At 36.5% G+C, this 27,335-nt stretch overlaps 1 protein-coding gene and 1 long non-coding RNA gene across 5 annotated transcripts in view; both read right to left on the bottom strand.

The window, feature by feature from the left end:
• LOC149817031 (uncharacterized) overlaps positions 1-27,335 on the bottom strand; it is a 166,959-nt gene that overhangs the window by 116,171 nt on the left and 23,453 nt on the right. For 3 of the 4 annotated variants that reach the window (XM_089986720.1, XM_089986718.1, XM_089986719.1), the window contains one exon: positions 10,030-10,522. In XM_089986720.1, the coding sequence (XP_089842846.1) occupies positions 10,030-10,522 (493 nt within the window). Of the gene's footprint in view, positions 1-10,029; positions 10,523-27,191; positions 27,245-27,335 lie in introns of those variants that run through there. The other variant, XM_089986721.1, reaches the window with a different exon arrangement.
• On the bottom strand, positions 8,570-9,493 carry LOC149817032 (uncharacterized). The gene is made up of 2 exons (XR_016427573.1): positions 9,227-9,493; positions 8,570-9,146 (listed from the first exon to the last, which is right to left on the bottom strand). It is a non-coding gene; the product is annotated as an uncharacterized LOC149817032 (long non-coding RNA).

Raw genomic sequence — 27,335 nt, 5'->3', positions numbered from 1 at the left:
ATCTGTTTTTTTTTTGGGGGGGGTCGACATGGGAGGGGCCGAGCCCATCCCCCATCTGTTTTTTTTTTTTTTGGGTCGACAGGGGAGGGGCCGAGCCCCTCCCCCATCTGTTGTTTATTTTGGGTCGACAGGGGAGGGGTCGAGCCCCTCCCCCATCTGTTTTTTTTTTGGGTCGACAGGGGAGGGGCCGAGCCCCTCCCCCATCTGTTTTTTTTTTTGGGTCGGCAGGGGAGGGGCCGAGCCCCTCCCCCGTCTGTTTTTTTTTTGGGTCGGCAGGGTAGGGGATGATCCCCCCCCCCCCCTGCTCCCTCTGTTTTCAGCAGGGGAGGGGCCGAGCCCCCCTCGCTCTCGCTCTCTTGTTGGGTTAGCAGGGGAGGGGCTGAGCCCCCCCCTTCTCCCTGTGTTTTCGAATTGATTTGAAAATTGTAATGTATTTTTTTTTGTGTTTTCAGGATAAAAATGACGGATAAAAGGAAAGGACTTGCGTCATCCTCATCCCAACATGTGAGTTTTGCTGCTAGTTTTGCTGATAGTTGCAGTGGGATTGATGATGTGGGGCCACTATGGGTACATGTAGATAAACTTGCAAAAACTGGAGAAGGAGGTGGTGGAAACAAGAGATTTCGATGCAAGCTCTGCGAAAGAGATTTTGTTGGGTCTTACACAAGAGTGAAGGCTCATTTGTTGAAGATACCAGGACATGGCATTTCAGCTTACAGAAAAGTTGATGAGGCAATGCGAAGACAATACAAGAAGAATATGAGAAGAGAAAGGCAATGGCCGATTCTTTTGCAGTCAGTGTGCCATTTGCAAGCCACCAAGAAGATGCTGAAAAAAAAAAGAAAAGTCAATGTAGGAGGTAGAGGAACGATACAAGCAGCATTCAATACATATGGAAGAGAAGAATTGGATAGAAAAGTTGGGAGGTATTTTTATTCTGGTTCACTCTCATTTAATGCGGCTAGAAATCCTTATTGGAAGGATTTAGTAGCATCCTTGGCAAATTGTAATTTGAGTGGTTATGAGTGGTTATGTGCCTCCAAGTTCAGAAAAAATACGAACCACACTTCTTGCAGAAGAGAGGGCAAATGTGGAGGTTGCTAGAAATTAAAAAATATTCATGGGAGCAAAATGGAGTTTCCATTGTTTCTGATGGATGGACAGATATTCAAAGGCGTCCATTAATCAATTTCATTGCTTGTTCGCTTAGTGGCCCAATATTCTTGAAAGCAGTTGATGCATCTGAGGAATATAAAAATGCCGAGTATTTGAAGGGATTGTTTATAGAAGTGATAAAAGAAGTGGGTGATAAGAAAGTGGTACAAATCATTACAGACAACGCTCCAGTTTGTAAAAGTGCAGCATTGAGTTTGGAGAGTGAGTACCCTCATATTTTTTGGACTCCCTGTGTAGCACACAGCTTAAATCTAGCCCTAAAGAGCATATTCAACCCCAAAGAAGAAGAAAATTCAAAAGCATATGTTTTATGTTCATGGATTGAAGATTTAGAAAGAAATGTCAAAAGCATTAGGAATTTTGTTGTTAACCACCATCGTGCTAATGCTATATTTAATAGGCATTCTGATTTGAAATTGTTGAAGGTCGCTGAAACACGTTTTGCGTCCATCATTGTGATGATGAAGAGCATTAAAAGAGTGAAGAATGCTTTGATTAACATGGTGACTGATGAAAATTGGACATTCTATCGTGATGATGATGATGATATGAAGGCTTAAGAAATTAAGAAATTCATTCTTGATGATGAGTTTTGGGACAGAGTGGTATACTTCCTTCAATTTACGCAACCTATTTGGGAAATGTTAAGAGAAGTTGATAAGGATGAGCCCATGGTTCACAGAATTTATGAAATGTGGGATAATATGATTGAAAAAATACAAGCTATAGTTTTCATGCATGAAGAAAAAAATCCTGCATTGGATGATTCAGATTTTTTTAATCATATTCATTTAATTTTAGTCAGAAGATGGGATAAGAGCAATACTCTTTTGCATTGCATGGCACATTCTCTTAATCCAAAATATTATGCAAATAAGTGGCGGGCTGGTGATATTGGTCGTGTCCCTCCAAATTTAGACCCAGAGCTATCAAGACATAGAAATGTGTGTATGACAAGACTTTTTCCAGAAGCATATCTTCTACATCAAGTCACACAAGAGTTTGGAAAATTTTCATCTTCGAGATTATATGCACCGGCATTATTCGCGAGAGAAGAAGATAATATAGATCCTATCACATGGTGGTCAACATTTGGATCAGAAACACCTCTTCTGCAACGTCTTGCATTAAGATTGTTATCGCAGTCTGCTAGTTCATCTTGTTGTGAAAGAAATTGAAGCACATATTCTCAAATCCACAACATGAAGAGAAACAAACTCACCAGCAAGCGTGCAGAGGATTTAGTATATGTTTATTCAAATCTTCGATTACTTTCGCGAAACAATGATGAATACAGGTACTAATTTGCTCTCTTAGTTATTTGATTATTTCTTAGTTTTCATTTAAATATACTTGTATTGTATTTATCATTTTCAAATTGGGTTTATAATGCAGACAAGGAACATCCAAATTTTGGGATGTAAACCCAAAAGAGTGTGACTTCGAGGGAGAACATGAATTCAACGTAACAAACATGGATTTAGCTGAGCCCAGTATTCCTTCTAATGATGCATTTGATGAAGAAGAAGAAATATATTAGCATCCATTACTTCATCAGAATATACTTTGGTATGTAATTTAGTTCTTTTATGCAATACTTATTTGATTGATATTTAGGTCGATTTATGTAATTGCTTTACTTATTTGATTGATAATTTGATATTTAGGTTGATATACTGCATGCATGATGAATCATATTATGAGTTTATGACAATGTTTACTGTTAAATGTTAAACTGTTAAAACTTCAAAATTATATATATATAATTTTTTTTTACATTTTTGCCCCTGCCGTACCCCCGCACCCGGGTTTTTTGGAAGTGCCGAATCCCCGCACCCGCGCCCGCACCCGCACCCATGTGACATAGGCAATAAGTCATTCTTATGGCATAGTAGGTTAGGATATTGTGAGAGTCATTTTATTGAGAAACTTGTTTCTAATAATCTCATTCCAAAAGAAAGTCTTAAAGGGGATGAGAGCAATCATAAATGTTCCAGTTGCCTTTTATGCAAGAGTCGTGTATTGCCTTTCCATTCAATTATTAAGAGAGCTTCAAAACCTTTTGAGATCATTTGTTCTGATGTGTGGGGACCCGCCCCAATTGTCTCTGGGTCTGGAAGCAGATATTATCTAATCTTTGTTGATAGCTATTCTCGATACACTTGGATATATTTCATAAAAAATAAGTCAGAAGTCTTCTCTTTGTTTCAAAATTTCTTTTCCTTGGTCAAAAACCAATTTTCTGAGTCCATTCAGTTTTTCCAATGTGATGGAGGTGGGGAATTTTCATCCCATGATTTTATTTCTTTTCTTCGAGATAACGAAATCGAGCCGCATACGACATCCCATTGATAGGTGGGTCAGCTATAACAACTTCTCCTTGGATCTTCAGTTGTTTTTAACTGCTCTCAATAAAGAAGATGAGCCCACTAGGTACTACCAGGCAGCCACTTCTACCAAGTGGGTAGAAGCCATGAATGATGAAATGCAAGCTTTGCATGAATGTGGAACTTGGGAAGTCGTTCCCAGACTGCCTGACAAAAATGTTGTTGGATGTAAATGGGTCTACAAGATAAAGTACAAGCCAGATGGAACTATTGAGCGATACAAGGAAAAGCTCGTAGCAAAAGGATTCACTCAAGAAGCAGGGCAAGACTATGATGAGACTTTTAGTCCGGTTGTAAGAATGGGAACAATTCGGATTATTATATCTCTGGCTGTTGAACATGGGTGAAAGTTGAGTCAGCTTGATGTAAAGAATGCCTTCTTGCATTGGGACTTGAAGGAGGAACTGTATATGGAGCAACCCCCTAGATATCAAGAACAAAATTGTAAAACCCATGTGTGCAGGTTAAAGAGAGTTATCTATGGTCTGAAGCAAGCATCTCGCTCTTGGTTTGATAGCTTCTCACTAGAGACTCAGAAACATGGATTTTCGCGTTTAATGTTGTACCACTCATTGTTCTTTTTCAGAAGCCAGACTGTGACCACTCTGTTATTAATTTATGTTGATGATATTGTTATCACAGGAAACTTTGTGGTCCATATCCAAGAAGTGAAAGACTTACTAGGTCAGAGGTTCAAAATGAAAGATCTTGGAACTCTACGCTATTTTCTTGGTGTAGAAGTTGATACTCAAACTCATGGCTTGACACTCACTCAACACAAGTACACCGTAGATGTTCTCCGCAAGGCAGGTATGAAAGACTGCAAACCTCTGGGAACTCCGAGTGTGCTGCATCAAAAACTTAGTGTCCATGATGGAGATTTGTGTGATGACCCCACCAGGTATCGAAGCATAATAGGAATGTTACATTATCTGACCTTCACTAGACCAGATATTGTTTATTCAGTCAATCAAGTATCTCAATTTATGCATGCACCACGTACTGGACATATGGAAGTTGTCAAGAGGATCCTTAGATATCTGAAAGGGACTATTGGGGATGGATTGACATACTCACCACAGTCATATGGCAAAGATGAGCATGGACTCACTGTATATTGTGATGCTGACTGGGCTGGGGATCCTGATGAACGAAGATCCACATCAGGATATTGTGTCTTCATTGGAAGAAATTTAGTCTCTTGGAGCAGTAGAAAACAAAAAGCTATCGCTAGATCAAGTACTGAGGCTGAGTATAAATCTATGGTTGTTGCTACTGCCGAAGTCACCTGGATCAGACATCTACTGACTGAAGTAGGAGAAAAGATCTCTCATACTACCTTGCTATGTGACAACCAAAGTGCTATTAACATGTCATTCAATCCAGTACATCACAGTCGTGCTAAGCACATTGAGATTGACCAACACTTTGTGAGACAGAAAGTTGAAGAAAAAGAGATTGAGCCTGAGTTCGTCAATACTGAACAACAAGTTGCGGACCTATTTACGAAAGGATTAACAGAGGATCGTTTTTGGACGCTCAAAGGCAAGTTGTGCATGGTTCATAACCATGATCAATTTGAGAGGCGGTGAAAAAGGTGTATAGTGTTTCGGGTCTGGATCCTATACCAGAACCGAGTTCATTCCATTTTATGTATTAGTGTAAAATTTTAAGTGTAGTGTATTTTTTTTGGGGGGGTCGGATATTACATTAGACCCTACCCGACCCATGTACACTTAAGTGCATTTATAGAAAGCATTAGGTCACAATTTCTGATATGCAGAAATCGTGACAGCCGCAGTTGCCCCCTTTTGGTTTTCTCTTCTCGTCTCTCTCTCTCTCTCCCTCTCTTTCTCTGTTTTCTCTCTTAATGCAGGTGCAGATGAAATTCTATCAGGATCATCATTTCCAAGTTAACAGTATGTTTTCCATCGCTGCGAATTAATTGTTTGGAGGCAGGAATAGCATGGGATGCCAACAAAGCTCGTCAACTATGTCACATGGGTGCGGGTGCGGGTGCGGGTGCGGGTGCGGGTGCGGGTGCGGGTGCGGGTGCGGGTGCGGGTGCGGGGATTCGGCACTTCCAAAAAACCCGGGTGCGAGGGTGCGGCAAGGGAAAAAATGTAAAATATATATATATAGAAGGGGGTCGGGGGTTCAGTTTTTTTTGCTGGTGTGTTTGTTTGAAGACTTGTTACCCACGTTCTGCTTGTTGTGTACTTTTGCTCAACGGGACAAAATTGATGAACCGAAAGGATTGGCAATCTGATCTACCCAGCCTGCTGCGTTCTGCTGACTGTCATGAGTCAATCATCTCTGAAACTCCCTGGTCTTCACGAAAAAAAATATAAGTGAAAGGTTTGACGTGGTTTGTTGGAGAGAGTCCTCACGAGGCCTACGGCGCCACTGCCACGCCACTGCCTTAGGTTGTTCAAATTTCATTTTATATACAGTTGCACACATATGACAGCTAAAAGAAATTTATTGGATTTGACATGTGGAAAAGAGAGGTCTACACAAGGCTACGGCTAGAGCACCCATCTCGTCAGGAGAAAAGTGAATACTAATAGCCACCAAGGCTCTACCACCACCATTATCATTCATTATGGAGAGAGAAAATCCTTGACGAAAAAGGATTTGGTTGGTTGAAGCATAAAGACTTCAAAAGGCTCTTGAATTTTGGTTTTAATTTTGGAGGAAGATGGATCATCATTTCCAAGTTAACAGTATGTTTTCCAACACTGTGAATTAATTGTTTGCAGGCAGGAATAGCATGGGATGCCAACAAAGCTCGTCAGATGTTGTGGACACAAGTGCCCCTTTATAAAACAAGAGCAACAGCAGCAAGCAACTGTCAACAAAAAAAAAAATTAATTCTGTAGCCCATTTCGTAGGGCAAATTTTTTTTTTAAAAAAAATCCAAAACAAAAATGGACCGAAATGACCCTGGGTGTTGTCAACGCACCCAGGATCGGGTTGACCGCACCCGCGTCGAGTCGCGTCGACGCGGGTGCGGCACCCTGCTAGCCGAATCCCTGTGACATAGCTCGTCAGATGTTGTGGACACAAGTGCCCCTTTATAAAACAAGAGCAGCAGCAGCAGCAAGCAGCTGTCAGCAGATTTTGTTTTTTAAATTCCGCAGCCCATTTCGTAGGGCAATTTTTTTTTTTAAATCCAAAAAATGGACCGAAATGACCCTGTGTGCGGTCAATGCACCCAGGATCGGGTTGACCGCACCCGCGTCGAGTCGCGTCGACGCGAGTGCGGCACCCTACTAGCCGAATCCCTGTGACATAGTTTGTAAGTCTTCTCTTTCCTTATTCCTTTCTTCCTACAATCATCTATTTATTTTAACTTGATAGAATGTCATATTATTAAGTCCCAGACAACTGGATATCCAATATGCCAAACCATAACAAGTTAACAACCCTGAAAAATGACACAAAGACCCACAAGCACATGCACATACAACCGCACACATACACAAACGGACACATGCACATGAACACAAACACACATACCAACACACGCCCACACACACACATTCCGTGGATATATTCATGTATTTCTATATATATCTATATCCTATCAACTTTTTTTTTAATAGAAAAGCTTGAAGTTCTCATTTATATTATGTAAATATAGTATAAGCCGCATATTTATTCTTGCTTGATGCATCATTCCCATTTATTCTTTATTACAGCATCCATATTTTCATCTCTTTATCAATTGTTTCATCAAGGTTCCTCATCCTACAAGCAGTTGAGAATAACTTTCAGAATCATTTAAATACCACCTGGTCCGAGCATACACTGCCTGCAAATGTCATGGCACAGGCTTTTCATATATCCTAGATTATTTACCAAACTTGGAAACGGACATGGATCATCCAGCACTCATAGAGTAATCCATCTCTGACCATGACAAAGACAAATATATGTGAACACTTTTTTCTTTTTAGAGAGGTGCATATTGTTTTGGGATTTCTTTTTTGGTTCATATCGCTGACCCCAATTGTTTTGGGATGAAGGCGTAGTTGTTGTTGTTGTTGTTGTTGTTGTTGTAGAGAGGTGCATATTGTGCTTTTTATTACAACTTATTCACTTTGAAGAATGAGTACCACTTTTCTCACAGAATGACCATGTCATCAATTCAAAGACAAATTCAGTTTTCACTTCTAAATTGCACTATTTTTTGAGATCAATCATGAATAATAGCAACATGCAGCACTTTCATATGTTTTTCCCAGTATGAGAAACCCATCTTCTAAATGGAATTGTGAACTAATGTAAGTGAATCACCTTTCAGCAATCCTTTATCATAAAAAAGAAAAAAAAACATACAAAATTTGTTATCATTCCTTATCAAAAAAGAGAACAACCTCATCCTCCAAACTCTGAGTTATGAGATCTTTGTTGCATTGAGAGGACTTCAATATAACTGCAGATTTTACTTTTACAGGTGGTTGAGATTTGCTACTGCCTAAGACAAAGTTTCATCACATTCAGGCTTCAATATGATTGCTTCCAAGTTAAGCCCAAATCCTTGATTTTGACTAAAGCAAATTTTATCACTAATAAAGCTACCATTACTTCCCTAATGTCTCAGGAGCCAAATACCAACTGTACTCACTAATATAGGTAAAGCAATTTGAAGTCAATTTCTCAAGAGAAAGATCTTTAACAAAAAGAAACGTGAAAGAAATAATAATAATACAACCATTAGAATAACAATATAAAATAGTGAAAAGTGCCACAAGACTAAAAAAGTGTTAAGGAATTTTAAATTGACAATTTGTATAACAATATCTTCATGCTTTGAACCTTTCTTATACCTTCAAAATATTAAAGTCGATAAGTTTCAACCATAGTCACAGATATTGGCGATATTTTCAAAATATTGTGATATTATCTCTATATTTTCAGCAAATGATATTATAGGTAAAATATCGCGATATTATCAATTATTGTTACTGTTTTTATTTATTTTTTACATCTTAAATGTGTTTTTCTTTTTTATTTTGCATTTTTTACTTATTTATTTTATTATATATGCATTTTATTATCTAAACATGATAATTTCTTACTTATTTTTGTTATTTTTACATATTTTTTTATTTTTTCAAGCACTGAGATTTTTCCGAGATTTATCACCACCTATAATATCGCGAGAAATAGCCTGGTCGAGATATAGCCGATACCGATATTTGTGACTATGGTTTCAACATATTTCTGTAAAATCCGAAATCATATGGACACCTAGAAAAAGGGAAGTGTATTTTGCAATGGTTGCACTTCTGGTAACCTTGATCATGACATACAATAAATAATAATATTTGGCATTATCAGTAACAAATTATTGAATCTTAACAAGAATTCTGATTGCATTTGCTACCAAATAAAATGTATTAAGCTTTTCACTAGAATTTTCTAAAAGCAATGCCTTGTGCTGCCAAAAATATTTCTTCTACAAAAGCAGTCAATAGCAGTACATCATTCTACAACCAAAGGAGTGATTTGTTCAAATGATAGGCTGCCTCACCCCAAGCAACTGATAGAATTCAAGGTGCCTGCAAAAACCAGCTTCAAGGAAATTTTCAATGAGAAAATAGACATCAAAATTTTGAAAATTTTAAGATGGAAGAGGCATCACTGAAACATACAAGGAAGCCATCCTTCGGTCAGCAAGGTGATTTAGTCCAGATCTTTAACATTATAAGGTTGCCCTGTAATTTACTAAACTTTCTGGTGTGTAGGACATCTGGTATAACACACTAGCATCAACTGAAGGTTTCCCTCACCCATCCTCAACTTGAAAATATGAACTTCAGGAACATAGGAGGCCAGGTGTAATACATTAGGATATTTTTTTCTGTGTCCAAGGTGCATGCTTTCAACCTAATAAACACACATTTTTCCCAAAAAAAGAATTAAAGAAACACACATAAAACATCAATTTTATTAATGTTTATTTTTAGCCTAATACAAATACATAACTAGAAGTGAAGGCAATGCATTTTGCTAATGTTGCAAGCATCCATATAATGGACATAGGAGATGGACCTTATTGTCTTTATTAGCACAGTGTCTGTAGAATTACTATATGGCATGGCAAACATTAGTACAAGGACTATGGTGCCTGTTCATGTCAAAATGAGGTTAAATGCTACTGGATTAACACATACTCATAATTCTCCCCAAAAACACCAGTTCTCACTTGAAGGATCCACTAAGGAAGCCATTTATGATGAAGTTCCCTCTTAAGGCTGACGAGCCCAAAAGAGTGAAAAGTGATTGCAGCAATTAGCAAGTTAATCACATGCAAGCAGTTTTGACGTGTCTGCAAACATGTAAGCAACATACGGAATTAATGGAGAAAAAGAAGCAACATTAGTTCCTTTAGTTTCACAATGGTCTATACAAAAGCGTCAAAGTTTCAAACTGTAAACTAAATTGTTGGTCTGACCTGATATGAAAGAGTCCTGACCCATGCATTTTTGTCTACACCAAGCCATGCCTTTGAAAACCAAGGAATGGTTGACACAGGGCTATTTTCCTTGATAGCCAACTCAAACACCCTTGCAGCATCATGTATAGATTGAATCAGGCTGTCACTATAATCTTCACCCCGCAATGACTGATTTAGTTTCATCCTCATTTCTTCCACATCATCTCTGGAGCTTGTAGCAGACGTTCTATTAATTGCTAAACCATCATCTGAAGCAGTGGACTTTAATGAAAAAGGTCGCTTTCTAGCTTTATGAAAGGGTGAATGCCGACCACGGTTCTCTAACATATTATGAAAAAAGCTTTCTTTATCAAACACAAAATGCCCATGCTTGAAACAGCATCGCCATCTTCTATTGTCCTTACAGTGAAAAGGACCATTTAGGTCAAATACTTCCTTGCAGATAAAGTGAATTCCAATTGCTCTATGTGCCAACTGGGGGGTTGGACTACTGCAATCACATATTCAAGAAATGAGATCCCAGCATGAAAAGGAAAGCAGTATAAAAATGCAGTAGGCAGACCTATAATTAGAGACATTCACTTGTTATTGCCAACAATATATATATATATTAATGACATTCAAAAGAACAACCTGACATGAAAGGCATCTAGTCATTCATCATATCTAGGGAGTGAATGTCACATATTGTTTTATGTTAGATAAAACACTGTTAATTATGGAAGCAGATCAGGTCATGCTGAACATGAGCATTTTTGCTCATGCCGACATCGTGGCCGTCTGTTTTCATTTTGGATGAATGCCACGTGATTTTGTTGACTTTTTAGCTTTTTAAAATGCAAATCGGATGGCCACGATGTCGGCATGAGCAAAAACGCTCATGTTCAGCATGACCTGATCTGTTTCCGTTAATTATGTATTGTGTTGTGTTATTTATAGCACTCTTGTAATGTTCATGATGTTGAGGTATTTTGGCCATCTACCTTGTAAGTGTTAAACTATATATATACATTCATGTATATATATGCCATTATATATATATATAACCCCCAGGGGTATTTTTGTGATTTTTGTCATATGTAATTAGCACAGTGCACTAGGGACTTTGCTTACTTTTTTATTTTATTTCTCTTTTCTTTATTTTGTTTGATCAAGGACAGATTTGTCCTTTCATAGAACTGTTGGGATCCTCCCAATGTGACCCTATGGGGTGCTCCCAACTATGGGAGCTCCCGTTTGGTTCTCTTTTGTGTATAAATAGGGGACTTTGTTCCCTCTCTATTCTTAAGCTTTTTAGAGCTTTCTTCAATAAAAGATATTATTTATTTTTATACTCTTGTGCTTAAGCACCTTGTGGTTCTATGTATCTTGTCCATTAGTAGCCTTATTATTGTGTGTTTAAGGATATCTCTTGTGATCTTCCATTTCATTAGATGGTATCAAAGCTCATTGGGGTATTTTGATCTTAGAAGTCTTGCTTATGATAATTGAAGATCGTATGTTCATGATGTGTATTGTTTTCTCTTCCTCTTTACCTATCTCTTTTTCGTCATGGAGCATGAATCAAGAGTGGAGCTTTCCTTTACACTCAATAGATCCAACTAAATGATGTGAGCTTCGGCTATAGAAAATCACCTTAGAGGAAAGAAACTTTAGGGATTTGTCATGGGCACTACATTTGAACCATCTTTAAAGCTCATCAAGATCGAAGAAGGTGTTGAAAAAGCTCTTGTTGGAGATGATCGTGTTAAAGTCATTAATGAACATCAAATAAAGGTAGAGGATTGGGAAAATAACCATGCTAAAATTTTGGCATGCTTTATGAACAATGTTGACATAAAAATATGTGCCAACATTGCTAAATTTAGAAGAACCAATGAAGCTTGGTTATTTCTTAAGGGTACGTATACCCAATAGGATCTTGCTAGACAATATTTTTGTCAAGACAAAATTAGATCCACCATGCAAGGGGACATGTGTACCCAGGATTATTTTAGCATTTTGTCCCCTCTTTGGGATGAATTAGCACTTCTTGAGCATAAATGGGTGGCTCACGAAGATATTGAAATGAGAAGAGAGCAAATTGAGGAGCACTTTTTTCAAATCCTTCAAGGTTTAAGACCGAAATTGAAACAAGTGAGGTCTTCTCTCCTTTATAGAACCAAAGCTATGCCTCTTGAAGATGCTTTTGCCGAGGTATGTCAAAAAGAAAACCGTCTTGGCATGACCAACAAGAATGATGATGTTTTAGTCATTACTAGGCCGGGTTCCAATGTAAAAACCTATAAGCCACCCCACTTTGTAAAACAAAAGAACTATGGTAATGGGTCAAACTATAATAGTGGATATAGGAAAGGTGTCACATGCTCATTGTAATGAACCGGGACACGTTAGACTGGATGTCCAAAGCTTAAAGGTAAAATTGTTAAAGTTGGAGAAATCACACCTAAAAAAGAAGCAAGCAAAAATGAAGGAGATGTTAAAGACACTCTTAGTCAAATTTCAGAGGCACTTCAACAACTTCACAAATTAGCTTCCACTTCAAGTGTCGCCATTGTATCTTCTTCATCTCCTCAAGGTATGTGGATTTTTTACTGAGGTGACTCCTTTCATATGACACCCCATAAGAACTCCCTCTCCAAAGTTTGCACTAATTCTACGTTATCTTACGTTTCAACGGCCAATGAAACTTATTTGAAAATAAATAGTATTGGAACACTTGACTAAAAAAATTCTCAAAATTTCTTGTTCCAAAAATAAGGGTTCCAAAATTAAATTTAAATCTTTTTTTCGTATCTCAAATTTTCAATCATGGTTGCAAAATTTCTTTCTCATCTAAATATTGAACTGTGCAAGATCGCTAGTCAGGGAAATTAATTGGACAAGGTCATAAGCTATGTCACATGGGTGCGGGTGCGGGTGCGGGTGCGGGTGCGGGTGCGAGTGCAGCGCAATTTCAAAAATTTTGGACACGGGGACTCGGCTATATATATATATATATATATATATATATATATATATAACAATAATTCTAGTAAACAATTAAAATTAAGTAGCCAAAACTATATAAGATAAAAGGATATTATCATTGTACAGATATAATTTAAATTGACTTGTAATAGTAAACTTCAAGTCTGCAGTAAATTAAGTGGCCAAAACTATGACCTTAATTTTTTCGAAAGTTTCAATTTGGCACTCCCATTTCTTTATGGTAGTTCTTAAGCTAGCTTTTCTAATACTTGTGAAACTAGTATTTTTTAAACTGGAAAAGCATTTATTTAGCTACCTCAAATGGTTGGGTTACCTTTTATCGTGTTTTATACATATTTTTACATAAGTTGTAAAACAGTCACACAGACTGTGCGCACAGTCTGTGCAATGCAGTCTGTGACTGTGCAGACTGTGCACAGTCACACAGACTGTGCAGTGACTGTGCAGTTGCAGTTGCACAGTCTGTGACTGTGCAACTGCATTGCACAGTCTGGTTATATATTAAAATATATATATAAAATGTTTTTTTTTGTTTTTTGTCTTAAAAATGGACATTTTTGGACTCGGTCAAAGTTGACCGAGTCCAAAATGTGGACGAACTCGGCCTTGACTCGTTGACCGAGTCCGGGCCGAGTCCGAAGCTGCACCCGTGTCCGCACCCGTGTCGACTCGGGTGCGGCACCTCCCTAGTCGAGTCTGTGTGACATAGGTCATAAGAAAGGCGATCTTTACCTTACGGATTTATTATCTCTCCCACCTGTCATTTTGTAATTGATAAAACTGTTGACGAATTGACGTGCTCTGTTAAAAAAATCAAGAAAAAGTAAGGAGGAAGAATAGAGCTTTCTGAGAATCGGCAGCCTCTGTGGGTTCTTTTCATAATGGTTGCGATAATTCATCATTAGACTTAATAGGGTTACAATTCTTTTACACGGACGAAAGTGCCCTGTATTAGTAGTACATATTACATTAGAATATAAAACACGTGAATGGCTATGGATGATATGGATCCTTTATTGGATCCATATCCGATCCATATTCTAATACCCTCCCTCAAGTTGTGTGTGGGAATGGACTATTTGCAACTTGTTCTTCAGATACCAGAAACAGTGACTTGTGAGACCTTTTGTGAACATATCAGCAACTTGGTCTTCTAAAGACACATAAACCGGTTCAATCTCTTTGTCTGCTATCTTTTGTCTGATGAAATGTTGATCAATTTCAATATGCTTAGTCCGACTGTGATGAATAGGATTGAATGCAATTTGTATAGCACTTCTATTATCACACATAAGTGTCGAACTTGAGATATCCTCTTCCATCTTTGTAAGTAGATGCCTAATCCAGGTCACTTCTGCTGTGGTAGCTGTCATAGATATATACTTTGCCTTTGTGCTAGATCTTGCCACAACCTTCTGTTTTCTGCTACTCCATGAGACAAGATTTCTTCCAATAAAAACGCAGTATCTTGAAACAGACCTTCTCTCATCTGGATCCCCTTCCCAATTTGCATCTGTATAGGCCAATATGTCATGTTTTGGTGTCTCCCATGAAGATTGTATATATGTGAGTCCATCACCCACCGTGCCTTTTAAATAACAAAGAATGCGTTTGACGACATCCATATGACCAATCTTTGGTTCATGCATGAATTGAGATACTTGATTAATAGAATATACAATGTCTGGTCTAGTAAAGGTAAGGTACTGTAACATGCCCACTAAAATGCGATACTTGCCTGCATCAGGATATAACTCACCATCACAAATACTAAGCTTTTGGTTGACAACACTGGATGTAGGCAGAGGTTTGCAATCTGTCATTTCTGCTTTAACCAAAAGAAGATCAAGAGTGTATTTGTGTTGAGTTAATGACATTTTTTCATCCTGTATGTCCACCTCTACGCCAAGAAAATATCTTAGTTCCCTAAGATCTTTCATTTAGAATCACATACTTAATAAGACTTTAATTTGTTGAATGTGGTCTGGAGTATTACCAGTGATCACGATATAATCAACATATATAAGTAAGAAAACCATAGTAGTACCATCCCTATATATAAACAAAGAATGATCTAGTTGGGAACGAAAGAAACCGTGGTTCTGAATCTCTAAGGAGAAGCTTTCAAACCATGACCTGGAGGCTTGATTCAAACCATACAAAGCTCTAGTTAATTTGCATACATATTCTTGTGGGTCTCCCTATGCATAACCTTAAAATTGCTCTATGTAGACCTCTTCTTTTAAATCCCTATGAAGGAATGCATTTTTAACATCAAGCTGACTAAGGGTTCACCCATGTTCAATTGCCAGGCCAAGTATAATGTGAATAGTTCCCATTTTCACCACTGGGTTGAATGTCTCATCATAATCTTGATCATATTCTTGAGTGAAACCTTTGGCAACAAGGCGTGCCTTGTACCGTTCAATGCTACCATCCGGTTTATATTTAATCTTATATACCCATTTTGAACCAACAATATTTTTATCTGGAGGACGACCAACTATCTCCCATGTTTGACACTCATAAAGTGTCTCGATCTCCTCATTCATCGCTTCAATCCATTTGTTGGATTGAATAGCTCGACAAAAACAAAGTGGTTCCTCATGTTTTTCAATATTGGATAGAAAAATCTGAAAATCCATAGAAAAGTTATCATAACTAACCCATTTCTCAATAGGGTGCCTTATCCTGCCTGATCTTCTTAGTGCCTCTCTGTTATTAGACAATGCCACGTGTTCTCCAGTAGGTACATTTGTTTGCTCTTTAGGTCTCCAGGTATAGACATTACATTTGTATCTCAGACATTCTATTTATGATGCATCATCTGAAACCGTCTCACCATGTATGCTTTCAGAGCCAAAGTAGTATGTTTTGTAGCATGTAAAATAAGTTCAGCACTAAGCCATGGACCATACCAATTAGCAATTGCGTTAATATGTTCACGACTGTGGTCTGCTTTATTTTTCAAAAAACTATTTTCATCAAAAACAACATTTCTGGAGATTCTAATCTTATTGGCAGGATCATAGCACCGGTAACCCGTGTGTTCATCTGCATAACCTACAAATTGGCATATAGCGGCTTTGTCCTGAAATTTAATTCTCATGGATTTATCAATGTGTATATAACATGTGCATCCAAAAACTCGCAATTGATCATAATCAGGATGTACACCAAAGAGTATATAACAGGGAGACTGATTTTCAAGTATAGGCATAGAGAGACGATTTATCACATAAGTAGCAATATGAAAAGCTTTTGTCCAAAGATTAATAGGCAAGTTACAACCATGCATCATACTCATTGCACTTTCCACAATATGTCTATGTTTACGTTCGGCAATACCATTTTGTTGTGGGGTGTACGGGCAAGAAACTCTACGATGTATCCTATTATCTTGGAGGAAATCTAAAAATTCTTTAGTGGAATACTCACCACCTCCATCACATTGGAGAATTTGAATATTTTGGGAGGATTGAGTTTTAACGTAGGCATGAAAGTGACGGAAAATAAGAAAAACTTTTGATTTAAGTTTCATAAAGAATATCCACGTAAAGCGAGAGAAACTGACAATAAAAGATACATAGTATTTGCTTCCAGAAGAGGAAGGATTGGGGGTTGGGCCCCAAACATCAGAACATATTATTTCAAAAGGCATTTGTAAACATCCCAAATTTTCACCCTCATTCACAAACACCTACCTCCTGCCACTGGGACCCACTCTCTGCAGTCTTCAGGGGACCAGTTGATCGACATCTGAGCCAGGGTTATTTAGAACCCAAATTTTGTTTCAAATTTGAATATTTTGGTCTTTAATCTCCTTTTGACAATCATCAAGTTTTACCTTCAGATGAGAATTCTCAATTCTTGTCCGGGATTTCAAGTCCCTCATCCGCGGTTTACATTTCATGTGCCATTGTATATTATGGCATATATTTGGCATATCATTTTATATCATTCCATGGCATTACATGTCATTGCATCCCATTTTCGAGATCCAACACTTCTGTTTTCAAAATATTAAATCAAAATTCAAGTTTTAAAACTTTTCTTTTAAAATCAAATTCATAAACCTGGGTTTTTGCATTGATATTTTTCATTTGTTAACCCCCAGGATCTTATTTTCTTCAGATAAACAATCTGGATTTATTTCATACTCAATTTTTAACTGATTTCAAATCTCAGATGAGACCCATCTACGTGGTGTCACTTCTAGATTCTTTTATTTATCAAATTTCTCAAAAACTTCAGAGTCATAGTCGAATCAGGACTCTGTCTTTTCATCTTTTTAAACATTTTCAAAACTCCATTTTGGTTTCAAATCAGAGGTGATCTCATCCCCTGTTCATTTCTAACATTTTGGCCAAAATCGCAGAGTCCTAGTTGGATCAGGACTCTTTTTTCATAGTCCCAGTCGGATCAAGACTCTGCATTTTACCACCATTTTTACCTACTTTTTGATAAAACCTTCAAAATCTTTCATTTTAGCCCAAAATTTCATAGTCTCAGTCAGATTAGGACTCTTTTTCAGAGTTTCAGTTGGATTAGGACTCTATCTTTCGTTGTTAGTTCTACTTGTTTTCAACCAAATCTTTCAGCATAAGTTAGAGACACAGAGTTTTAGTTGAATCAGGACTCTATTCAAAGAGTCCTCGTTGGATCAGGACTCTGAACCTTACCTCAATTTTGAGAGGATCTTTCAAAAATCCTTTCATTTATCTTTTCAGAGACCAAAATTGTTATACTTCTATCACAGAGTTTCAAAATTCTGGGACTCTAGCCCAGAGTCCTGATCGAATCAAGACTCTATCCCGAGTTCATTTTCTCACTTCATTTTCACTTGTTTTCAAAAATTCTTTTAAAAATCTCATCTGCTTTCTAGAAAACCAAAATTTCTGAGAGTTCTAGTCGAATTAGGACTCTTCCTCAGAGTCCTAGTCAGATCAGGACTTTGAACCTGACTTCAATTTCCACCTTATTTTCACCTGTTTTTTAAAATCCTCTTGTTTGTTTTCTCAGAAAAACCCAAAATCTTAAGAGTCCTAATCAAATTAGGACTCTGTCCCCAGAGTCCCAGTTGGATCAGAACTCTATTCTGATTTCATTGTTTGCTGCCATTTTCACTGGTTTTCGGGAAATCCTTCATTTGTTTTTCAAAAATGTCAAAAAGCTAGAGTTTCAGTCCGATCAGAACTCTGTCTCAGAGTTCCAATCCAGTTAAGACTCTATTCGGAAGCTTGTTTTACTTCCATTTTCATTTTCTCCACTTTTTTTTTCAAAATTGATCCATTTTGCAGAGTTCCAGTTGATTCAGGAATATTTCAGAGTTTCAGTTGAGTTAGGACTCTAACCCTGACTGTATTTTCCGACGTATTTTCACCAGTTCTGATAAAATCTTTCAAAAATCCCTTTATTTGGCTTTCAAAAACCTAAATCTCAGAGTCCTAATTGGTTCGGGACTCTAGTCCAGAACTTCAGTTCGCTTAGAACTCTATTTTCAAAACCTTTGAATTTCATCTGTTGATTTTAACTTTATTTTCAAAGTCATTTTAAGTTTTCATTTCAAATTTTTCAAAACCCTGATGTGGGGCCCACTCAGTTGGCGCCATATCTAGAGGAGTTCTAACTCAATCAGGACTCTGTCATTTCAAAACTTTTAATTTCAATTCTACTTTTAAACCTCTTTTGAAAAATCCCTCATTTTCAAGTTTTAAAATCGTTTTTGAAAAATCAAATGGGGCCCACTCTGGGTGGCGCAACATTTGCAGAAGTCAGGGTTAGACTAGGGTTAGTTAGTGTTCTAATTAGATTAGGGGTTTAGAAGAGTCAAAATCAATTTTAAAAATCCATTTTATTTAGGTTTTTAATCATTAGTTTTTAAAGGTTTTAAATTAGAATTTTAAAAAAGCCAATGTGGGCCCACACTAGGTGGCGCCACAATTGAAAGTCTTTTAGGTTAGTTAGAATTTCAATAGTTGTTAATTAGGTTAGTTAGGGCTAGGAGTAGTTTAGGAATCCTAGCAAAAATTCCCCCCCCCCCTAAGAAGTCCAATTAAGAAAGAGTTTGAAATTTTCCAAACTCTTTAACCAAAACCTGATTTATTTCTATAAATAGAGAGCCCAAGGGGGGTCGACCCCTATTCCTCTCTCATCCTCTTCTTGGAGCTTCTCTCTCCTCCCAGTTGTTTCCCCTATTGCTGCAACATCCAAGGTATGATTCTCTTCCTCTTTTTATTGTTTTTTTAGTTTTTCTTTGTTTTATTTCATATTCTAGCCATTGTCGCCCCTTTGTTCATGGATTTTAACTATGGATTTCATTCAAGAACCTTAAAATTGGTTCAAGAAAATGATCTAGCTTTGTTTCATTGTGATTTCCAGGATTCTAAACCGTTAGAATCGTTTATAAATCTATTTTTTATGTTTTTAACCAAGAAAAGATGAGATTTGCCTGTTAAATGGGCTAAATCCATCTTTTCAAAAGGGTAAATCAAATTCAACCATGGATTCCCTATATTTTTTTTCCTGTCATATTAGTGTTTATTTTACGTATTTCAACCTCTATTTCAATTTCGTTGTGCTTTTTACATATTTTTTTCATTAACTTTCATGTTCAAATTAGGCTTTTTAGTGTTTTATTGGATATTCTTGTGTTTTGATTTTGGATATGTAGAAATCGTATTACTTAATGCATAAATATTCGTTAAAATTTTATGATTATTTATGGTTGGCCCATGGATTTGTCAGTGACACCCTGTAAAAAAATCGAATGGTTTTGGGTTCGGGAACCCTGTCAGAAAAATAAAAAAGTTCAACGTGGTTCCTGACCTATGAAATCGCTATTGATATTCATGTATAACTTGCAGATGCAATATCTCTGTCATCTGAGATTCGATTCATGATCCGTAAACTGCAGTAGCTTCGTATTGGTGTCTATTATTTTCTGTAATTTTCTCATAATGTTCTGTCTCAGTATGCTATTTTTCCTCTGTCAGAAGGTAGGATCAACTTCTCAGAACTCGTTATGCTTCCTTTAAACCCTAAGATGACTTGTGTCAATCGTATCTCCCTAACCGGAGATCCGATTGACGATTTGTAAAAGGGACACTCTTTCTCTGTATTTCTGCTATTCACTGCTAAAATTTCAGAATTTTTGAATGAAGTTTGCTATTTTTCTTTGTACCCGAAACAGGAAGCACCTGTTTTAATATATTTTATATTCGTTAAATTCAAGCATGGATTGCCAAAGCGATATCTCCCTAACCGGAGATGATTTTTCCGATCTGTAAAATGGAAAATCTATGTTTTTTTGTCTAGTATTCCTCTGTAAATTTTTATGAATTACCATGATGATTTGATCCCTGATTCGGGTCTGACACTGTGATAAGTACGTGTATGTGGGTAAAAATAGCATATTTTAGGGTTTTGTGCAAATTTTGAATTGGAATAATGTCAAAAATAAATTTTTATGATTCCAGTTTAATTTTAGGGTTATCAATAGTGCAGGTGTTGATTTTTATTAATTTTGGAATTCATTTGTTGCTCGAATTGATTATATTGCAAACCAGGCTACTTGCAGGATCCCGAAACACTACCAAAATCGTGTTTTTCGTGATATTTTTTTTCTTCATAAAAGTTCATATTTTTAGGGTTTGTTTATGTTTAGAATCATGCTAGGACATTGCATATTCGATTTGACTTGGATTTGAGTCTTTTTAAACCCTAAATCTAAAGTTTTACCAAAATATTTTCTGAAAAAAAAAAAAACTGATTTCAAGGCCATAACTATGTCACATGGGTGCGACACGGGTACGGCGCAATTTTAAAAATTTTGGACATGGGGACTCGGCTATATATGTAGATATTTTTTAAAATATATATATATATATAATAATATATCCAGTGTGTGCATATATGTGGATATTGTCCTCTAAAGTTTGGCACCAACATGAGTGTTTTTACAAACTTTGCAAATTGTACTTTTGCCCTTGCAGAAAGGGGGGTGTGGGGGCTCCCCCCCCCGGCGCGGAAATTTTTTTTTGGGGCTTATGTTTGAGACTCATGCTATATATATATATATATATATATATATATATATATATATATATATATATATATATATATATATATATATATATATATTTAAAAAATATATATATAAAAAGATCATTTTTTCCTAAAAATAGACATTTTTGGACTCAGTCAACATTGACTGAGTCCAAAACAAGGACGGACTCAGCCTCAACTCGTTGACCGAGTCCGACTCGGCGTTGACCGAGTCTGGGCCGTGTCCGTAGCCGCACCCGTGTCAGGGCGTGTCGACTCGGGTGCGGCGCCTCCCTAGCCGAGTCTGTGTAACATAGGGTCATAGTCTTGTTTTTAGGGGTATTTTTGTCAATTTTTCTCAAATTCTGAATTTTAAAGTTGTTTATCTTTATTATTTCTTTAATTTTATTTCATATTTTATTATGTTTATCTCAGGAAAACATGAAAAAAAAGGCTTATATCTAGATAAATCTAGTAATTTTCATATATTACCGAATAAATCTAGAAAAGCCAACATATCTTCACTAACAAGTTTTTTAGTTTTGCGGGGACATTAAAGGCTATATTTCTTCTTTTATTTTTCTTTATTTAAATTCAATGAGTGATGTAAATTGTAAATAAATTTGAAATAAGAGTTTAAATTCCTGCTTAGAATTAGGATTTGCATTGCATATAGTTTAAACTTTGATATATAATTGTTATATTTGTCATTCATGCACATATTTCAATTCCACCATGGTCTACATGAATGGCACGTGCATTAGCTTTTAGGGAGTTGGTAAACTCGATCGAGTTTGTATTTATGGCCATAGTCAGAATACGAACAAAATTCAAATTTACCATCTTCTTTTAAGCCACAATCAACCTACACTCTTAGGCTATTTTAAAAAATCATAGCATATTTCAATCTTTTATAAATGTTTTTATTCTTTTAGAATCAAGTGGGTTATACTCAATCCATATTTGTGGCCATAGTCAGGGATATGTAGAGAATTTGATTCATGAAAATTCTATAAGGCACAAAAATTCCTTTTCAAACAATTTTCTCAGAAATCTTCAGAAATCTTTTCTCAAAATCATATTCATGCATCATCTAGGTTTAGATCGCATCATGAAAATATTCCACAAGGCCACATTCCCATCCTTTTGATGTATTTTCCAAATTCCATCTCATAAAATCGATTTTCTCAAATTTGCCCTGATTTTCTTTAAAATCTATTTTCTCAAAAAAACTTTACTTTTTCAAACATTTCTAAAGTATTTCCTAAGTTCAATTCACGATTTTCCAAATTATATTCTCAATTTCATAGTTTAAATTTAGAGAAATCAGCTTTCTCTAAGTCATTTTGAGTTTTAGCATAAATTGATTTCTTCAAAACTTCAAGATTTCTTCAGAAATCAATCTTCTTTTTCTTCAGAAATATTTCCTCAACAAGGCTCACGATTTTCAAAGTGTTATCTTTTCCAAGGATTTCCTAAGTATTTCAAATCTTTAAGGCAAACATCATGTTTTCAAACCTGCATTTTCATAAATTCATAGCACATGTCTGATTCTTTGTGCATTTAGGAAATAGAACATGATCTAGACAAGTTGAGCAAAGCAAAGTTGATTGATCCTTGGTTCAATTACCCCTGGTAAAGGTGCCAGGAACGGTTGAACCTCGTAACGACGGGCAAGTCCCATTATTCGGAATTATCCCTTATTTTAAAACAGGAGGCGAGTTATATTCAAAATCTTTTTCAAATGTCAGTTTAACTTGCAAAAGTAAAATTTTGCAATGATAACAGCATGGAAGCTCTTTTGCTTATTTGATGAAAAGAAAGCACATGACTTTTGCAGACCTGACAACTGGGACACATTCTGTCCTTCAGTAATGAAGGTGAAACAGACTCTAAAAGAAAACCATTGGATACTAACTTTTCAATAAAGACTCGACTACAATGACCAAGACGAGAATGCCAAAGATCTGGCTTATTACATTTGGACATACTTAGAATACTTTTAGAGACATGATCAGACTTTGGCTTCAGGACACTGGAGGCTGGATCATCATTGAAAATATACATGTTTTCACGTCGCTCTCCTTTAGCGAACGTCTCCTTCGTTTGAAGATCCTTTACAAAGACAGAAGTAGGAGTAAATTCCACAGATGAATTGGTAGAAACAACAAGCTTAGAAACAGAGACAATGTTTTTCTTTATATTTGGTGCATGGACAACATTAGCTAAAGGAATGGATGAAGAATGAGACAAAGAAATGAGGACGTTGCCTACGTTCGAAATAGGGTGGTAGTCTCATCTCCAGTTACAATATTAGATTTACCAAAATATGGGGTCAAAGTAGAGAACTTACCTGCATTGCAGGTGACATGAGTTGCTGCCCAAGAGTCTACATACCATATTCCATCATCATTCTGTTTCAAGTTCAAGTTGCCCATTGCAGACAAGAGAAGATCCTTATCATCATCACTGACCCGAAAGGTACCTGCAGTTCCTAATGTGGCAACATTTCTATGGTTTTGCATTCTATTACGATTTTGGGGGTTGAACCAGCAGTTAGCTTTGATGTGACTAGTTTGTTGCACTGGTAGCATGTGGGAACACTCTTTGAAATGCCAACAGTGAAATTTGGTGTAGGTAGCAACCCACGGCCACCTTGGATTTGTGTTCCTCTGCCACGCCCCCCTCTATAGGAGAGATCTCCTCGTGCACGATCAGTAGTCATGCATGTGGCAAGAACATCATGCGTAGATGATTGCCCTGTTGAAGCATCTGACATGCTTTTTAAAGACATCTCGTACTAGAACAGTTTAGCACGTAAATCCTCAAAATTGGGCAACGTAGGCAAGCACAATAAAGAAGTGACAAGAACATGATACTCTGGCCCTAGGGCACTTAGCGTCTGCTGCACTTTTTCTTTATCTGACACCGGATATCCGACAATTGTTAATTGATCTATGATGCTTTTGACTTGATTTAAAAATTCAATAATGGTCATTGACTCCTTTTTTAAAAGTTGGAATTCACGCTTGAGAAATAACACCTTAGCCTCTGATATCTCTGATATCTGAGAGTAGGTCTGAGCTAGAGTCTCCCACAATACTTTAGTTGTGCAATCATCAGGAATAGAAACTAGTACTTCTTGTGACAATATAGAAGTGATGTACGCGACGAGGGCCTGATCGCGCTTTATCCAAGCAACAAATGCAGGGTTGCGAACGATGTTTGGCAAACCTCCTTCCTCCTTTGCTTCTTGTATGATAAACTCTGGAGGCGCTGAAGTTGAGTCATCCAAGTGACCTGAAAGATCTTGACTTCGAATGAAGGGAGTAATCTGCCTTTTCCAAGTCAGATAGTTATTTGTATTTAGATTTTCAGAGACTAGCTGCCCCAGGAAATTGGAAGACCAGAGTTGGCAGAAGTATCCATTTGCAAACCTTGGAAATTAATATTTGAAGATAAGAGGAATTAAGAACAATGATTTTGAAGAGAAATCTGAAATTGAATCAGTGAAGCAAGTTCGACGTGACTGATTTCAGATTGAGTATAAGACCAGAATAAAGAAGAAAACGTGAGATGACCTACACGATACAGTCGGCTGATGAAGGAGAACAAAGATGTAGTTGCTGATTTTAAGGCTCAGTCAGAAGAAAAGCAGAAATATATGAAGATGGGGACAGACGCAAAGACATAAATTTATTTTAGGGTTTAAAAGGAAAGACAGAGAAGGGAACGACAGTTGATCTGAATTTTATTTCAGATCTGTTGACAGATCTGAAGAGAAGGGAACCACAGTTGATTTGAGTTTTATTTCAGATCTATTGAAGACACACAGTAGATCTGAATAAGTTTCAGATCTACGATATGAATAGTGGACTTTTAGATCTATGACAGCTATGATACCATGATAAAACTGCTGACGAATTGACTTGCTCTGTTGAAAAAATCAAGAAAAAGTGAGGAAGAATAGAGCTTTCTGGGAATCGGCAGCCTCTGTGGGTTGTTTTCATAATGGTTGCAGTAATCCATCATTAGACTTAATAGGGTTACAATTCTTTTACACAGACGAAAGTGCCTTGTATTAGTAGTACATATTACATTAGAATATAAAACACGTGAATGGCTATGGATGATATGGATCCATATCTGATCCATATTCTAATAGTAATTACGTACAAGACAAAAGTATTAATACTTGGCATAAGAGACTTGGGCATCCAAGTTTTTCGAACATGTATCTTTTTCATTTTCTGAAAAATATTTGTAATGAAAAAGATATATCTTATAAAGATTGTATTTTTTGAAAAAATGAAAGTTATTCCCTTTCATCATAGAACTTTTATTTCTACTCGACCTTTTGAATTAGTGTATTCGGATGTATGGGGTCCTTTACCAGTCATATCAAAAGGATATTACTCCTATTATGTTATTTTTGTTGATGATTTCACTAGATACACATGGATTTATTTCCTAAATCTTAAATCTCATGTGTTCTCTTTCTTTAAGGAGTTTCATGTAATGGTCAAAATCAATTTCTTAGCAATATATTCATACTTAGATCGGATTCAGGAAGGGAGTACATATCAAATGATTTTCCAAGCTACTTGAAACAAAATAGAATTTGTTATCAAAGATCTTGTCCTAGAACTCCGCAACAAAATGGGTTACTGAAAAGAAAGCATAAACATACAATAGAAACCACTAGAACACTTCTAATTTCAAGGGACATTTCAAAAAATAATTAAGCCGAAGCCATTTTAACCTCAACTTAATTAATAAATAGAACTCCTTCGTCTTCATAAAAAATGTCTCCCAATTTGAAACTCTCTAAAATAACTCCCGATTTTAAAAGGCTAAGAATTTTTTGTTGTAAGTGTTATGTGCTTACTCATAAAAATAATAAACTATCTCCAAAAGTCATTGAATGTGTTAGGCTATGGTGAAAATAAAAAAGGGTACCAATTTTTTATCCAATAAATAACAAGCTCTATGTTTCTAAAGATGTCACCTTTCTTGAAAATAAAAATGGGTTTGATAGCAAAGGATATAAAAAAGAAAATGATTATTCATTTATATTTGATCTATTGCCAAGACATATGAGTCTAACTCTATTGAAGTGTTTGATTCTTACTTAGACAATCATCAACATGAAAGTTTAAATGAAAATGCATCCAATGATATGCATGTGCATACTCTAATGAAACAAGAACAAGAGCAATTGAGTGCCTCTTATGAGCTTACAACACAACCACACCACAATGGACCACTAATGGGTCAATGCACATCACCTACACGAGGGTCAAGAGGGGAGAAAAATAAATGCTCTTCGTATTACAAATGCTTAAGAAAACATTTGAAAGTTACAAAGGGAGAACACCTATTTATAACAAGAGAGAGGGAGAATGGGGAAGCCCAACTAGCTATTGGGCTAGCTCCCAACGGTCACATAGCTCTAAGAGCTAGTTGGAGATGTCCCTTTCAAGTACACCAGCTCATAAAGGCAAAAATAAAAATACAAAAAAAAAGCAGTAAGCCCCTAATGGGGCTAACCACTATTACAAAGTAAAACAACCGAAGTACCCCTAAACATACATATATATTAATATATACATATATATATAAAATCTTAACACACACCCTCAAACTCGTAGTGTAACAATCGAGAGTTTGCCAAGTAGGAAGTGAAATCTAGGTGACGAGAGCGCTTTAGTGAAGAAATCCACTAGTTGATACTCAGATAGTACATATGGCAATGTAATGGTCTTCTTCAAAAAAAAAACACGAATGTATTGGCAATCAATTTCAATGTGTTTAGTTCTTTCATGAAATGTGACATCTTTTGTTGTTTCTTGCATCTCCATGAAATTAGAGTCACCTACAAAAACAAAAGAACCAGTGGTTGAACGTCTATCATTCACATCTCATCCTCAATCAAAATCAGAATATGCAATAATTCCTAACAAGAAGATAAAAGGAATATCTCATACTTAATAGAACTTAAATATATCTAATAATCTTTGTTTAATCACTCATATGTACTGTAGTGGGAGCATGATAAAATTGACTAACAGAATAAATAGCATGAGAAATATCAGGACGAGTAATAGAGAGATAAGATAAACCTCTAATCATTTGTCTATATAGAGTTGGATCCTTCAAAGGTTCTCCAGTATCTTTTTTTATCTTTACATTGATAACCTTCGGGGTATCAACTCGTTTTCAATCTGAGAGTCTTGATCGTTCGATGATCTCTGTTGCATATTTAG

The sequence above is a fragment of the Nuphar pumila genome, chromosome 14 (genome assembly GCF_984573655.1).
Source record: "Nuphar pumila chromosome 14, dmNupPumi1.hap1.1, whole genome shotgun sequence".
NCBI lineage: Eukaryota > Viridiplantae > Streptophyta > Magnoliopsida > Nymphaeales > Nymphaeaceae > Nuphar > Nuphar pumila.
This window is presented reverse-complemented; position numbering and strand designations above follow the sequence as displayed.